The sequence below is a fragment of the Lontra canadensis genome, unplaced genomic scaffold (genome assembly GCF_010015895.1).
Source record: "Lontra canadensis isolate GAN:19392208 unplaced genomic scaffold, GSC_riverotter_1.0 scaffold9, whole genome shotgun sequence".
In the NCBI taxonomy this organism is placed as follows: domain Eukaryota; kingdom Metazoa; phylum Chordata; class Mammalia; order Carnivora; family Mustelidae; genus Lontra; species Lontra canadensis.
Window position 1 is genome coordinate 3,190,969 of NW_022631003.1, and position 17,624 is coordinate 3,208,592.

At 34.6% G+C, this 17,624-nt stretch overlaps 1 protein-coding gene across 10 annotated transcripts in view; it reads left to right on the forward strand.

The window, feature by feature from the left end:
- PPP1R12A (protein phosphatase 1 regulatory subunit 12A) overlaps nt 1–17,624 on the forward strand; it is a 143,991-nt gene that overhangs the window by 88,874 nt on the left and 37,493 nt on the right. For 6 of the 10 annotated variants that reach the window (XM_032854695.1, XM_032854697.1, XM_032854698.1 and 3 more), the window contains exons 9-14: nt 1,400–1,515; nt 9,125–9,340; nt 11,604–11,698; nt 12,127–12,231; nt 13,147–13,314; nt 13,710–13,886. In XM_032854695.1, the coding sequence (XP_032710586.1) occupies nt 1,400–1,515; nt 9,125–9,340; nt 11,604–11,698; nt 12,127–12,231; nt 13,147–13,314; nt 13,710–13,886 (877 nt within the window). The remainder of the gene's footprint in view (nt 1–1,399; nt 1,516–9,124; nt 9,341–11,603; nt 11,699–12,126; nt 12,232–13,146; nt 13,315–13,709; nt 13,887–17,624) is intronic. The other 4 variants (XM_032854701.1, XM_032854703.1, XM_032854702.1 and 1 more) reach the window with 3 other exon arrangements.

Sequence of the window (17,624 nt, forward strand, 5' to 3'; positions counted from 1 at the left end):
TCCTTTGGTATAGTTTGGGATCCTATGCTTTTCACCCTATTAACATCTTGTGGATATTTTCTTAGTCGTAAATATAATCGAATGAGTCAATACAAATTCAGAACTATTTGGTATTTATACATGTATACAACTACATACTTGCCCTAAAGATAATTATGTTTTAATATTTTCTACTTATAAAGTATAATGGCATACAGTAATGATAAGGTGGAAAGTTATTTTGAAAAATTGACTAAAGGGAAGGAGAGGGGTATAATGAATATGAGTATCATGAAAGAATATCTCATAGAATTTTAAAGTACTGTACTTCTTCCCCAAAGTATAGAAGAATACCTGTCCTCCCTCATTTGAAACCAAAGGACTACTTTAAAACTAGGTAAATGTTTACTTTAAAACTAGGTAAACTAGGTAAAACTAGGTAAATGTAAAACTAGGTAAATGATCCTTGACCGTTTGAGAAGTAAGCCTTTCTGGCCCATTTATAAATTACAGCTAATTTATAGATTTAAATTTATAGGTAACTGTTTTTGCTAAAAGCCTGATTTGTATGATCAAATATAGGGGCACCTGGGTCGCGGATTTGGTTAAGCAGCTGACTCTTGTTTCAGCTCAGGTGGTCATACCAGGATCTTGAGATCAAGCCCCATGTCAGAGTGCGCTCAGCACAGAGTCTGAATCTCTCTCTCTCTCTACCTCTCCCACTCACGTGTGCATGTGCGCACACTCTCTCTCGAATAAGTAAATCTTAAAAATGTGTACATATGTTCAAATACAGTCTGAATGTTTTTGGCATCGATATTTTCAAAAACGTTTTTCTCAGTGCTTCATTGTTAGTTGGAAATTGTCTTAATACATTGTGAAAAGAGATTAATTCAGCTTAATTCAGCTGATATTCTCATTTAAGTTTAGATTTTTTAGGGGTGAGAAAGTATGCTCTTTGTTTCACAGGAATATAAACTGATTATTAACAAAAAGCACTTTTTAGATTTCCTGGAATAAAAAGGAGCTATGAGTTTTAAATAAACAATGTAAATTGTAGATCTATTAGAAAAAATTGTGTAGCTCTTGTAGTCTTTTTGGTTACACTGTATTCAGGCATTCAACTTCTAAATATCAATTGTTTTATATTTCTATAGTGTTAAAAGTATGGAAATCAGATTCTGTTTTTTGTTTTTTATTCTTAGACGCTTTGTTATGTCATCATGTTCTATTATTTCAGCATACATACTGAGACATTTCTGGAAACTTCTTGAAAAATTCCCTTGTTAAAAAAGAAAAAAAGAAAAGACTTGAACAACAAAACCTTTCAAAAAAATGAATATAAAATACTGTTTTTCTAGACATTGAAACAATCCATACTGAATCTTGACTCTTAACGTTTTTCATGTTTGTGTAATAGATAAGACAAAGCCCATGGCTTCTGTAACTAATGCCAGTACTTCTAGTACACAAGCAGCTCCTGTTACAACACCTGTGTCATCTGGTCAGGCAACACCTACATCACCTATGAAAAAGGTAAGCCAAAATTGTGTTTGCTAAAGATACTTACATTCTGTTTAAGTACTAAAGCATTAAGACAGTTCCTTAAATTTTTACGGTTTATTCCAAAAAAATATTTAAGGTTTAGAATAAGAATATATTTTTCTTTTTTAATTTGACTGAGATTTCCTTTGAACCATATTCATTTAAAAAAAAATACTTTTTAAAGTACTAGTTTGCATATGAAAACTAATGGTAATGGTCATGGTAGTTTTTAATTTCTGTTGAACTTCTGAGAAACATGGGTTTTGTATCCTTTATCCCTGGTAAGTAAAGGCGCATCTTGATAAAAATTTCACGGTTAAGCACAAAAAGTACTATCACAAGTTAGAGAGCTAGAACCTAGATTGTCTAACTCTATACAAAGCACGAGGCATGCAAGGGTGATATGCCAGTAAGAGCATGATCTCTGATTTTGGACAAACCAGAGATCACTCCTGACCCCACCTCTTATTAATTGTAAGGACGTTTGAGCAAGCTGCTGTCTCCCTTATCTGTCAGGGAAAAGGCAAAACAAAAATAATAACCTAAAAGAGAAAGTAAATTAGCATTATAAACCTTGGTTGAGAGAGAGAGAGAGAGAGCTTAAGCTAGTGACTAAGTGCTCTCAAAATACCAGTTTCTTTTTGTTTTCCCCTTATTTTGTTCCCCATTTGTTCTCTGTCGTTTTGCTTCCTTTTCTCCACCAAACAGTGCTTCCCAAGTAGTGTATTGATCTTTTTAAAGATACTTCTTTTCCCTACTACTCTAGAACCTGTACTTCTTTTACCCCAAATTAAACATTACATGTTTTTTGTTTTGTTTTGTATACCACTGTTTTTTTTTTTTTAAGGCTTCTCCCCACCACCCTTACTTATCTTTAATGAGCGTACTCATTTCCCTCTCTGTGAACACACACACGTACTTTTTTTGTGGAAACATTTAAGAATTGGGTGCTATCAGTATAACATTTTACCCCTAAATACTTGAGTATATATCTTCTAAATACGAAAGCATTATCCTTCATTCCCATAATAAAATGATCCTATTTAGAATATTTAGATTTGGTATAATACTTTTATCTATGCTCATTACATACAAACCATAGTCAAGGTTTTTTCAGTTGTCTTACTAATGTTTTTCTGTTTGTTTTTTCAAATCAAGGGTCCACTGAGGGATTGCACATTGTGCTTAACTGTCATGTCTCTGCCTTTGGACTTCTTATTTTGTTGCTTATCTGACATTATTTGGTTTGCATGGGTTTGAGGACTGATTTTAAATCCCTGCAGTGTTTCTGTGATGTTGTCAGTATTGTTCATCTTTGGATTTGGCTCCAGAGTGGTCAAAATGTGGATCTTTCAGAATAATAAACTAGAGAAGTTTTTCACAATCCATACTGCTAGTAATAATCTTCCTCTAAAACTATTGCTAAGGAAAGTGATAATATGGGTTCTTAGTGGTAGAAATGTATGGATTTCACTGGTTACAGTTTGAATATCAGGGAAATGTATGAATGATTTATCTTGCTTTCTGTATTCCAGAATTGAGGGCTTCCTGAATTCAGCTAGAACCTATGTTCATATGATAGTAATTTATATTATATATGCTTAAAAATGAAACTCTCCAGGGGTAATCTGTCTGCAGAATGTTAACGATGATTATCATGCTATAACTGGAGTCATCATAGGCTGTTTTAAACTTTAATTCTAGAGTCCTTGTATACTTCTTCAATGAGTACCAAACTTTAGCTCTTTTGATTTACTATCTGTTAAAATTAATGGGATTATCAGAAGTTCCCCAAAAGCTCCATCCCCCTGAAATATCTGGCCACAAATAACTGGCTGTCATTTTTGAGTATTTAGCTAAGCAGTCTCTTTACTGCTATTGTCAAGTAATTGCAGTTACTTTGATCCTTTTGATCAATTACATTTTTCTCAAACATAGCCCCAATTTAATAACTTAATTGCTCTTAATAACTCTTAATAATTGTTAATGTAATAATAACTTACAGTTATGGTAATCATAACATAATAACTGTTAGAGTTAGGCCGGTAACCTCTTTGCTATAAAAATCCTTACTCAGAGCTACTTGTGATTCTGTTATTAAATTGATCCAATAATAGCTATCTTCCTCTATGCTTTGCATGTTTAGAAACTCCATTTTATTCTCAATTTCAGGTATCATAACTTACGTTGAAGATTATATTTTTTTAGTCTTTGTTCTTAAGGTTTTGTAACCAAATTTTATTTTAATAAAGTGGCATACAGATAATTTGAAGTATTATTTTAATGGATAGAGTAATCTTACTTATTTTGTATGACTTTTAAAACCTGTTATGTTCAGTGATACTTTTTATGTTAATATAGCATTTTAATGTTTTCTAAGTTAGTTTCAATTAGGGATAATGTGAATTTTCCTTTAACTTAGGGACTTCACAGATGAATTTCCTTAGCTGAATCTTTCAATGCATGTTATAAGATTTCATAGTTAAGAGTTCTGTTTTTAGGGGCGCCTGGGTGGCTCAGGGGGTTAAGCCTCTGCCTTCGGCTCAGGTCATGATCTCAGAGTCATGGGATCGAGCCCCGCATCAGGCCGCCTGCCGAGCAGGGAGCCTGCTTCCCCCCCCCCCCCCCCCCCTCCCCCCCTTTCTGCCTACTTGTGATTTCTGTCAAAAAAATAAATAAAATCTAAAAAAAAAAAAAAGAGAGAGAGAGAGAGTTCTGTTTTTAGGTTCCACTCACTACTCGGTTTTGATATGTAGACAAAGGTATCTTAAGTTCTCTTGCTTCTACCACCAGTGCGTAAACTAATAGAAATACACACACGGGGGCGTCTGCGTGGCTCAGTCATTTAAACTGATTTTAGCTCAGGTCATGATCTCAGGGTCCTGGGATTGAGTCCCACGTTGGGCTCCTTGCCGAGTGGGTGGCCTGCTTCTCCCTCTTCCTCTGCCTGCCACTCACCCTGCTTGTGCTCTGTCTGTCAAATAAATAAACAAAATATTTTTTAAAAATTAAAAAGGAAAAAAAAACACACGTGCACACAAAGCAAGAAATAGATCACAAAACAGGTAGATCTAAAACAGTATTAAATACCATTTATATTCTCTAATAATTCAGGGTAGCTACAGAAAAACATAGATATCTTCCCTTTAAATGATATTATATTAAGTTCTTAACTCTTCAGCTAAAATTAAAGAGAGACCAGGCCTGTGATTTGTGGAGATGTTTCCTATAAAACTATCAGTTTGGTTTTATGATTTAAAATTTTAGGGGTGCCTTGGTGGCTCGGTTGTTAAGTGTCTGCCTTCAGCTCAGGTCATGATCCCAGGGTCCTGGGATAGAGCCCCGTATCCAGCTTTCCTTCTCCCCCTCCTTGTGTTCCCTCTCTTGCTGTCTTTCTCTTTGTCAGATAAATAAAATCTTTAAAAATAAATAAATAAGATTAATAAAGTAAAATAAAATAAAAATTTAACAGTAGGGGTACCTGGCTGGCTCAGTCAGGAGAGCATGCAACTCTTGATCTCGGGGTCATGAGTTTAAACCCTGCAATTGGTGTAAAGATTATTAAAAAATAATAATAAGTTAACTTTAAAGTTTTAACAGTGAGTTTATATACCTTTCTTTAATCAAAATAAATATTGTTGAAATCTCTGAAAAAGATTACCTATTTTGCTGTATGCACATAAATTCTGGTAAGTGTAAGCTGTATTTATTAGATGGTAGAAGTTCATCATTTTCTTAGAATTAAGTGTTTTAGTTAATTAGATCCAATTATTAAATGTAATAATAATTTAATAATGGCCATATGATGTATGCCAATAAAAGTGTACAAATATAGAATGATTGTTTAAAAATGGAAGAGGGGGTGCCTGGGTGGTGCAGTCAGTTGAGTGTGACTTTTGGTTTCAGCTCAGGTCATGGTCTAAGGGTTGTGAGATGAAGTCCCACATTGGGATTTGTGCTCAGTGCAGTCTGCTTGGACTCCTCCTTTCCCTCGGCCCCTTCCCCTGCCATGCACTCTCTCTCTCTCTCACATAAATAAATAAATCTTGAAAAAGAAATGGAAGAGATCATGTTTTTTGAGGTAATAAAATTAGAACATTTGAGATAAATCTTAAATGCATAGGTAGTATTTCAACTAACAGAGAAGGAGAGTTTGTACAGTTTACTGAAAGGAAGAGAAGAGAAACAATGTAAACAAAGTAGGGATACTTTGAAATATTTTCAGGGAAAATAAGTTGTGTAGTTTGATTGATTTATAGGGTACATATACAAAGTGAAACAGGAAAAGTAAAGACAAATTATGGAATGTCTTCATTTCTGTGGTAACATTTTTATAATTTGATGAACAGTAGAGAACTAGAAAATGTTTGAACAAGGCTACAAGAGAATTATTCTTTATAGAATATTATTTTGGCAGCAACGAACAGGTATATTTGAAGGGAGGCTAATTGAGAGAAGATTGACTAGAAAGTTACTGAAGTTGCCTAAGATGATAGACTAGAGAAGTGGCAGTGGTCTTACAAAGGACAGGAGATTCAAGACTTGGCACCTAATTTATAAATGGGGGGAGATGAATAAGAAGTTTCAAATATGGGGAAGAGAAGAAATTTATTGGTGCTACTAACAAATAGGGAACTGAGGGAGAGCTGGTTTGGAAATAAAGGTGTTTGATTTTAAATATGTTGAGTTTAAGGTTCTAATTACAGTTCTAGATAGTTCATTCTCTAGGTAAATAGAAATTCAGGACTGGGGGGGCGCCTGGGTGGCTCAGTGGATTAAGCTGCTGCCTTCGGTTCAGGTCATGATCTCAGAGTCCTGGGATCGAGCCCCACATCGGGCTCTCTGCTCAGCAGGGAGTCTGCTTCCTCCTCTCTCTCTCTGCCTTGCCTCTCTGCCTACTTGTGATCTCTCTCTCTGTCAAATAAATAAATAAAATCTTTAAAAAAAAAAAAATTCAGGACTGGGAATTTAGGAGTCAGACTAAATTAGAGATAACAAATTTGAAGAATAAGTGAGCGCTGTTAATATTTAACGTTAGGAAGTATAGAAGACCCTATATCCAGCCCTCAGAGGAAGAAAGGAGATCTGAGAACAGAGTCTTGAGATGCTTATGTTTCAGGACTGTGCTAACAACATCAAGAAGACTAAGACGGAGGGGAGTAAGAAAGAACAGACTAAACAGTCAAAACTGTTTACAGACATCAAAAGAAGAGTTTCAGGGAGTGGGTATAGTTGAGTATTTCAGATATGTTCATTTATAGGCCAAGTAAAATTGAAAGGAGCTTTGAAACACATAAACCAATAAATCCAAATTCACATTAGGCAGAATGGAGAGAGATCAGTAATTACAATGCAACAAATGTCCACTTCAAAATTGTTAATACTCCCTCATTTTTCTCAACTTTAAAATAGCAGTAATAATAGCATTTCACTGGGTGGTTGAAAGAATCGAATGAGATAACGCACGTGAAGGACTTTTAAGCGTAGGGACTTGACAGGAGCAAATATCTGTTAAATGTTAGCTTCTCTTGTACCATTCAGTAAATGTTAGGTTACCTATTTTATCATGGAGAAGTAACTTTATTTCCAGTTTTGGGGAGGTTGTAGGTTAGGGATTAGCAAACCATGGTCTGTGGACCGAAGCTGGCCTACTACCTGTTTTTGTACAGCCCACATGTTAGAATGGTTTTAATATTTTTAAATGGTTGGGAAAATCAAAAGAATATTTTGTGACACAAATAAAATTTCAATGTACCTAAATAAAGTTCTTTAGAACAGCCACATTCCTTCACTTATGTATTACCTGTGGCAACTGTGGTCCAACAGTATAGATGAATAGTTAGAACAGAGACTGTGGTTTGCAAAGCCTAAAATTCACAATCTGGTCCTTTACAGAAAAGTTTGCTAACCTCTGGTCTTGGATGCTACAACTTGAGACTCAGAAATCAATAACTGATCATCAAGTACCTGTCTTGTTGTATAAAATGTTACAGAAGTCCCTGGATGAAATTTCTCAGTCAGTGGAACGCTTAACGTTTTATTAATTTTTTTCACAGTGCCTCTTGGCCAAAAGAAGGACCTCTTTGTTTCCTTTATTAAGTAGTTAAGTGCAAGTAAGTTAACAATGGCAGTTTGTGTGGTGTCCAACAGGTGTCACTGCTTTCTCTTAAAACTTTAAAATATCCCACAGTGCCCTTGTGATTTTATTCTGGCACCCTAGGGCTCCAGCACACATTTTGGGTACTGGGGAATGTTGTATATCATGAGTCTGTATTTTGACCCTAATGATAGGAATTACTTACTGGAGGTACCAGAGGTTTCTCACACGAGTTTCGTCTCTGAAGTAGCCCTCTGACATCCTCGGTACTTTAACAAGCTCTCTTAAACTGCTAAACTGCTAATTGTAGCAAACTTTGGCAATAAATATGGGGGAAAGTGGTTTTTGTTTTTTTAATTACCCATATCCTGTACTTAAAGGAACTAGTTAGTTGCTCTGTTCACCCATCTATTCTTAATTGTGGTTAAATATTTAAACTTTGTGAGTTGGAATGAACAGTTAAATATAACAAATGTTTCATTTTTACCGCTTTTGGAAAGCCTTGCAAATGAAATAAGTATTTGTATAAAAAATTAATTTTGAGTTGAAATGTATAAAATAATATTTTGTGGTAAAATCAAATAGTTGAAGGCTATGATATTAAGAATATTACTGAAATAAATGTCGTAAGTGGAAGGTATGTCAGCTATTACTTTTTATTGATTATGCTGGATTTAAAAATTTTTGACCTAAGTATATAAATGAATAAAAACAAAATTCAGGTGCAATAAGTTTGTTCATTCATATACTGTAACATGACCTGCTCCATGTGCCTTTAACTATTTTGGAAATTTCTTTATTAGATTCCTTCAGAATCTCTCTCATGCTAAAACTAGAATTTGTTCCCAGTGACTTTTAAGATTGGATCATTACCCAGTTACTGGGCTTTAATTTGTTATAAAAATCTTCTTTTTAAGTGTGTTTTGTTCATAACTTCCTTTTCTGTTCTTATGCTTTCAATCTTTATCTCTTTACCTGTCTTATTTTAATTGGCTTTAGTATGATTTCATTGCTCCTATCATGCCTGTGGTGGAATCAGTAGATCCTGCATCATGGAGGCAGGGCTTGCGCAAAACTGGCATTGTTCTTGTGCCCAATAAGGGTGAAAAATCCATGGTGAGGCATTTCTATGTGCAAGGATTTATATTAGGTTACAACATAACAAGCTTAATATGAGTATTGGTTCCAAAGATGCATGGTTTTAAAGTCCTTATGGTGTGCTCATTTTTGTTCTCTGTATTTGCATCATAATTTTTCTGTGTGATATAAAGTGTGGAGTGTGTTTTATTAAATCTAACTTTTGGAAAGGTAGTTCTTTTTTTTTTTTTTTCCAGTTTTAGATCTTTAAATTTTTTACTAAGACATTAACCTACTTAGTAAGTGTTTCTCCTGAAACTTTAACTATAATTTGAGACGTATTACCTGTAAACTTGTCATTTCCAGCTTAAGGATTGATCAGTCTTAATATTTTTTTTTCTTTTCTTTAAAAATAAAATAAAACAGTTTCCAACCTCAGCCACAAAAGTTTCTCCCAAAGAAGAAGAGAGAAAGGATGAGTCTCCTGCATCCTGGAGGTTAGGACTTAGAAAGACTGGCAGTTATGGCGCACTTGCAGAAATCACAGCATCTAAAGAGGCTCAGAAAGACAAAGACATTGCAGGTGTGATGCGTTCAGCTTCAAGTCCTAGGCTCTCCTCCTCTTTGGATAATAAAGAAAAGGTACTCTATTTCCTAATCTGGTTTCTAATAAAACTGTAATAATTTTTTTTCTAGGAACATCAAATCTGATGGATTTTCTACTGTGTATCATTATTAGATCTGTGTATCAACTTAATTCACCTGACTTAATGAATTACATGATAATATAAATATAAGTACCTTAAACAGGTACCAGTATGGAATTACAGGCATGTGTCAGAGATATTGTGGGTTTAACTCCAGACCACTGTAATAAAGCAAGTCAAATGATTTTTTTTGTTTCCTACTGTATATAAAAGGTATACTTATACTGTAGTCTCTTAAGTGTGCAGTAGCATTATATCTAAAGAAAATATACATACCTTAATTAAAAAATACTTTATTGCTAAAAAATATTAAACCTAATCTGAGCTTTCAGCAGCTCATAATCACTGAACACAGATCACCATACCACGTGTAATAATAATGAAAAAGCTTGAGGCCATCTGAGCATCTCATTCGGTTAAGTGTCTCGACTCTTGGTGTTGGCTCAGTTATGATCTCAGGGTCGTGAGATAAAGCCCCTCATTGGGCTCTTTGCTCAGTGCAGAGTCTGCTTGAGATTCTCTCTCTCCTGCCCCTCCCTCTGCTTGCGTGTGCTCTCTCTCACTTTCAAATGAAAAAAATAAATCTTTAAAAAAAAATATTGAAGAGGCGCCTGGGTGGCTTAATGGGTTAAAGCCTCTGTCTTCGGCTCAGGTCATGATCCCAGGATCCTGGGATCGAGCCCCACATAGGGTCTCTGCTCAGCAGGGAGCCTGCTTCCCCCCACCCCCCTGCCGCAGCCTCTCTGTCTACTTGTGATCTCTCTATCAAATAAATAAATAAAATCTTTTTTTTTTTAAGATTTTATTTATTTGACAGAGAGATCGCAAGTAGGCAGAGAGGCAGGCAGAGAGAGAGGGGGAAGCAGGATCCCTCCCTAGCAGAGAGCCCGATGAGGGGCTCGATCCCAGGACCCTGGGATAATGACCTGAGCCGAAGGCAGAGGCTCAACCCACTGAGCCACCCAGGCACCCCTAAATAAAATCTTTTAAAAAATATGTAATATTTTGGAAATATTGTTGGAATCACTGAAATGTGACATAGAGACATAAAGGGAGCAAATGCTTTTGGAAAATGGCTAGGATATACTTGTTTGATGCAGGGTTTTAACAAATTTCAATTTGTAAAAACCACAATATCTGTTAGTGAATAAAATGAAGTGTGCCTCTGTAAGTATTGGGAAAATCAGATGTGTTTGCCAAAAAAATCAATTATGAGATTATACTCTAATGCTTTATCCTACTTGAGAGCTTACAATAAAATGTATTAAGGGCATTCATTCTAGAATTTAGTTATTCCAGAAGGTAATTATACTCCTAGGTTGCTTTTATCCAGTATCTGCAGTTTTTTTATCTGCTTTTTCATATCAAAAGAAGTCTCCTTCTGATGAGTAGTTTTAATAACTATATTTGGAAAGGTAATACTAAGTTATAAATAACATCAAATAGAATGTACCACAGTTCATTCAGTGATATTTTATATAGCTGGATTATCTATTCTCTATTGCATTTTTAGTGCTTGGACTTTTTTCCATATAGTTTCCTTCCCCGATTTAAAAGTATTTCTTTTGTATCAGAAATTCAGAAATGGAACTTCTCATCAAGTAATTTTAATGTTTTTTATTTTGTATGAATTGACTGGCCTGTTCTTTTCCAAGTACTTGCTGCCATTATAGTGGGAACATATCAGATGCCCTTGCTACTACAGTCTCACCCAGATTTGGATAAATACAATTTTAAGTAATTTTTGTTCTGAATATTTTAATATTACATCAAAGTAGTAAATAACTTACATAAGAAATAACTGGGACTTACCAGTCAACCATTTTTGAGACCTTATTTCTTTAGAAAAATAAGAATATTTTACTTTATCATACTCCGTTACCTTATATAACCTGCTATAGAAGTTTTAGAAAAAGTCATTAAAATGTGGAGGGATTTTTTTCCATGTGTTAAAATATTGTCTAATTTTAGATTAAAGGAGAAAGAAAATTATTTTAAACAGGCTGTCCTTTAGTGTTTATAGTATTGTTAATAGACATTAATTTTAGAATATAGCTAGGAACTTTGGAAGAATACTATAAAGTAAACTGTGATGGCTATATTATGTACATTGTTGAATACTCTTTCCTTAATACTTTTAGCAGCTCTTATAATCATCACACAGATTTATTTTTACTCATTTTTTTCCTTTTGTGTAGGAGAAAGATAGTAAAGGAACTAGACTTGCATATGTTGCACCTACAATACCAAGACGACTAGCCAGTACATCTGATATTGAAGAGAAGGAAAACAGGTGAGTTTATTATGATTTGCTGTATGTTTTTAGTGTGAAATCTTTATTGGGATGCCTGGGTGACTCAGTCAGTTAAGCATCCAGCTCTTGATTTCAGCTCAGGTCATGATCTCAGGGTTGTGAGATTGAGCCCCATGTCAGGCTCCGTGCTAGACATCCCCTGCCTGGGATTCTCTCTCCTCCCCACACCCTCCCCATATTTTGTGATCATAAGTAAACCTTTTGTAAACATCTTAATTTCCCCCCCTGTAATTAGGATTATACCCGAGGAATAGAATCTTAGAACCAGAATTACTTTCAGTAATACGCCAAAGTGCTTTCCCAAGGGATTTTATTGGTTTCTGCTTCTACTAATGTTTATTAATACACAGCTTTTTTAACCTATTTTAAAATTATATACCAGAACTTAAAGGATGTTCTTTTCACAGAGATTCTTCAAGTTTGCGTACAAGTAGTTCATATACAAGAAGAAAATGGGAAGATGATCTCAAAAAGAATAGTTCAGTTAATGAAGGATCAACTTATCATAAAAGGTAACATAATTCTTGAATAACATTCTTGACTTTTATAGAAATATGAGGCAGTTTTTGGGGGGCCCTCAATTTAGTATCATTACAAAAATATGTGCTTTTATAAATACATCTTTTGTTTAAATAAAACATCATTTAAAGACCCAGAATATATATTTAAAGATGGGTGAAAATTTGCTTCTACTTATGCCATATATATATATATTTCATTAGATTTGCTATATTAGTAAGTACCTTTAGATTGTAGCATGTTTAGAAGGAGTTCCTTCTAATTAACTAACTAACTTCCTTCTAATTAACTACAGCAGTTGAATAGATTAGTGTCTTCATTGACCTGGTCATTATTTAGTGACCTGGAAGTTTCTACTTTTCTTAGAACTCAGAGATACGGAAATGTCTTGAATCAAAATGTTGGTAATAAAATCACATGGGGTGGGGGGGAGACTTTAAATGTTTTCTCTGCTAAAAACAACCAAAAAGAAGAAGAAAAGATGAACAAGTATAATACAGTCATGGGTCACTACTTAAGGATGTGACTTATTGCTGAAACACTTTTCTTCAAAAAGGTCTATCTTCACTTTCCCTGAATAAAACCAAACCTAAGTGTTTTTCTCAGACCCAGCCTGGCATGACCATATGGTGTGTAATAGTCCAGGAATGGAAAATACCAGATCAGATCATCTTTGAGTCCTGTTGAGGGAGGGGGGAGGCAGTAAAATGATACACTACCAAATTAGTGAAAACATCCAGACTCCTAGCAAGTTGTAGATGCAACTCTTGGTGCTGGAGCCGGTGGTGTATTTAGGAACACAGTATTTTAGATTTTTTTCTAGCCTTGTGAATCTGTATAATATATAGACATTAACTATAGAATACACATACAAACACATCCTATATAGATATGACTCTTTCCTTTAGTTGCTCCTTTGGTAGAAGACCAGATGATTTGATTAGTTCTAGTGTTCCAAGCACCACATCAACACCAACAGTTACCTCTGCAGCTGGGCTTCAGAAAAGCCTGCTTTCCAGCACAAGCACTACTACAAAGATTACAACGGGTTCTTCCTCAGCAGGCACACAAAGCAGGTGAGTCACAGATACATTTTGTGTTCAGGCCTACTGTGTGCTTATGTATGTGCATGCATTTTTGTTTAGAAGATTGTGGGGCTCTGGATTTTTTCATTTACCTCATTAAAATTATTTACAATCAAAATTGGTTCCAAAAAGAGGCAATTACGCATGTCTGGGGAAAAAAATTAAGTTCTGAATTATTAACTTTCTTTGAATCAGGCTGCTTAAAATTAAGTAAATTTCTCCTTTGACAGCTCTGGGTGAGCTTTTTGGTTCATAGCTGAAAGATGTCTTGCCTTGTGTTTTAAAAAATCCATCCCTATAGTCACCTGTTTGAGCTGCTAGAAAGTGCTTTCATTGTTTAGCTGTTTTCCTTTTCTCTTTTTGTGTTGCTGCTTATGATGCGATAGTACCTCAAATCGTTTGTGGGCTGAGGATAGTACTGAAAAAGAAAAGGACAGTGTTCCTACGGCATTGACCATCCCTGTTGCTCCAACTGTTGTAAATGCTGCAGCCTCAACCACAACCCTGACTACAACTACTGCTGGCACTGTCTCCTCCACATCAGAGGTCAGGGAGAGACGCAGGTGTGTAAAGGTCCTCACAGGACTGCTGATCTATCTTGCCCAGTGATGAAAGTTGTTTGTTTTGCTTTTTAATCTTGGCAGGCTGGTGACCATCTCTTGAGTAGATTAATAAATAAAATAACCTATATCATCTCAGAACTGTGTAGATTGATGTAATGGGCAGTTATTAGCATTTAGGCTTGGTGACTCCCTCTGACAGAATTGATGTTTTCATTTCAAGCCAGTGAGCCAGACACTGGTCTTCTTAGCCGTCTTCATTTTTTTTAATGGTTGTTTTCATTCAAGATGTTTTTGTGATGAAGATCTAAGCATACCCAGTCAGATTCATGGAAGACTAGATCTGACAAAAACAGATTTTTCATTCTTCTCTGTTTCTCCCATTATTAAAAATTTTGATGGATGTTAACTATTCTTGTTATTTTTGAGATTTTTATTTTAAGATTCTCTTGAAGAAAGATTTCTTAGGCATACATGTAAGCCAGATAAGTTTTAATACATTGAGTACATTCTGGCACATAAAAGGCACTCATGGATTAAATTTCTTCAACAGTTTATGAATTTATGTGCTTATATGTTAAGAGCATTGCTTTACTTTTTCCTGCTGCTGCTAATTGGTGTGGAATCACAAATGTGGAAAGGAACTTACATGTGATAGCCTTGCTTTACAGAAGGAAACTAAAACCCAGAGATATTAAGGGACTTTTCCACTTTTATATAATTAGTGTGAGAACTAAAGTGAAGCCCAAGGTTACAGGATAATCAGTCAGCTATTTTTTTCTGCTATCATGCATAGTTCCTAGCTTTGAATTTTGTTTTTCCTCTTTCGAAAACAAAAGTCTTTAGAAATGAAATGCACCTTTTCTACATTTTATTCTTGTGAAATTAAATTAGCTACATAACTGGTATTTTTCTTTTTTTAACAAAAATACCAACCAGATTAATTTTGTCTTATTTCTGGCATGTAGTATTCGTATGCAGTCTTTATCTCTGGTGCCTAGCAAAGTGCATGGCCTGTAGTAAGTATTAATATCCTTGCAGTAATATTTGTGGTGAATATATGAAAAGTAACAAGACATTAAATTTTTAACGTTAAAATATTTTCCTTTCTATCATTGCATCTTTATTTTCTACCAATATGTTTATGTCTTATTTCTATTTTTATGATGAAACCATTATAAGAAGTTAACATTTTATGATTTGAATACCAGTATAGGTCGTACCATGATTTAATTCTTCATTTTTCTAAATTTAAGTGTTTTAGGCTTTTGAGGTATTTTCAGGTAAGACCATTTAGCAAACATAAAGTAGAGGATCAGAGGCATCCATCATTCCTTTCTAGTGAAAATAAATTTGAGGCCTTTGCTTTTATGGTATACAGGGAGTGAAGAAAAAAGGTCAAGAATCCCTAGTTTTTTCTGCTCTAATCTTAAGGTTAGGGTGCTCAAGGTCAGAATTTCTTCTTCTGTAAAATGAGGTATTTGATTTATATAATTTTTAACTTCTAGAATACTTTCTGTTTCTAGGACTCCATGCTTTTAAAAATGTTTCCAGTGACTATTAAAGCCTAATGAGTATCTTCCTGGAATCATCAGTTGTTTCAGAAGAAACAAATTGTTCCTAACCTCATATTTCTTTATTACAAAGTTGTTGGACCAATTTTTTGGAATTAATCCTAAAAGACATTAAAGGTTGAGAATTAAATATTTGGAGATATTAATAGGACAGAACAGATTTTAATAGCAAGAAACAAAATGTGTATGAAATTTTTCCTGGTGTATATTACGGAAATTTTGTTTGTCTTACTCTGTTTCAGTGATGTTTGCAGTAATATTAATGTTTGTATTTTGTTTCATGTCAAGTAATTGTGTGCAATTTTGAATACATTGTTGGCCTCTTCTGTTTGTCTTTCAGTTAAATTTCACTAATGGTCTTGAAATGTATATGGTTGAATATTTGTCCTCAAAATGTATATGTTAGCATTTAAATATATATTGTGGATAAAAAAAGATAAGTTAATACATTTATGGCATTTTAGGTATCCTTACATATGTACTTTCAGATACTATGTAAAGTTACCTTACTCACTATTAAATTCCACCATATTCATGAGTTTTGTTACTTTGATTGATCAGGATTGGATGAGGATTTTTTGTTTTTATTAGCTAAGATTTCCAATGGATTAATGGTGGTGGTGGGGTGGGGAGTAGAGAAGAGAAGAGAGTTTTAAATAGCAAATTCTTTCATTTCTTAAATATTTCTAGTTCTCCAGTCTTTAAGTCTTTAAGATACTTACTAATAAGTTCATATTTGTAGCATGAATTCACATGGAACTATTGCTTTGTATAATTATTTTCTTCCACCTTTTTCCCTTGGCTCAGTCAGCTTGCATTTGCTCACTTTTCTTCTTACAAGGAAAAAGCTGAATGAAAAACAAGGGTTGGTTTTCCGTTTTTTAAAAATGTAATTTGTTGACTACCCAAAATAGAAATATTATAAATAAATATGAATATTTCAGCAATAAATATTATAAATAAATATGAATATTTCAGCAATAAATGTCAGTGAAGTTGGGGTGCCTGAATGGTTCAGTCAATTGAGTGTCCTGCTCTTGATTTTGGCTCAGGTCATGATCTTAAGTGTCATGAAATGGAGCACCAATTTGGGCCCACTCAGCAGGAGAGTCTGCTTGGAATTCTTTTTCTACTTCTCCCTCTGCCCCTCCCCTCCTGCACTCTCTCTCTCTAAATAAATAAATTTTTTTTAAAGAAAGTGAAATTAAAAATATATAGAATAATTGGAATTATTGGAAAATTATTAATTTAAAAAAAAACAACCTTTCAGTTGCCCAGAAAATAGTAAGCAGTCTGAGATTACTAAGGAGTTAAATTATGTACCCTGTGTAGTTTTAAGAAAGAGATCCAGTATGACAGTGTGATATAATAGTGATTAAGGCACCAGTGGATTTTGACTGATATATTCTGCCATCTGATGGTCAGCTCTTTTTTGACTGATATATTCTGATTTTTGATAGTCAACTCTTTTTTTTGTTTTAAGATTTTTATTTTTGTGAGATAGAGAGCGCAAGCATAAGCAGAGGGAGAAGCAGACTCCCTCCCAAGCAGGGAGCCCAATGTGGAACTTGATCCCAGGACCCTGGGATCATGACCTGAGCCTGAGGCAGATGCCCACCTGACTGAACCACCCACGTGCCCTGGTCAGCTCTTTTCAATTAAAAACACATAAAATATATGACTTAATTTTCTTCTCTACATTTTATTCATAGAGGTCTTCTCTGTACAGGAACCCCAAGAGAGGAGAAAGGAACTGAATACCAGATGGGAACTCTTAAAATAATAGGAAATGTATATTGCAAATTGATAGGCTAGATTTTTATGCTCATTTGAAACAAATGTTAGGAAAATTTAAATGAACAGAAATTGTAAGTCTTCCATTTAGTAATTTTTATCCCCTTAACCTATCTATGTATGTTAAAACAGGTATGATCAATACATTTAACTTTTATGGCAACTTGAAACCGTTGAAAAAGAGTGTGATGGTTGATTAGTTTCATTTGCCGTGGAGATCAGAATGGCAAGTGGCATTGCAGATTTCCCTGTTCTAAACTAAATATGGGAATTTTGACCATTACATAGGGGAGTCAGATTCAGAAGTCCTTGTTCATGCCTAACTTTCAGAGCAGCTCATGAAATACTGAAATGTTACCAGCAGCCATCTAAG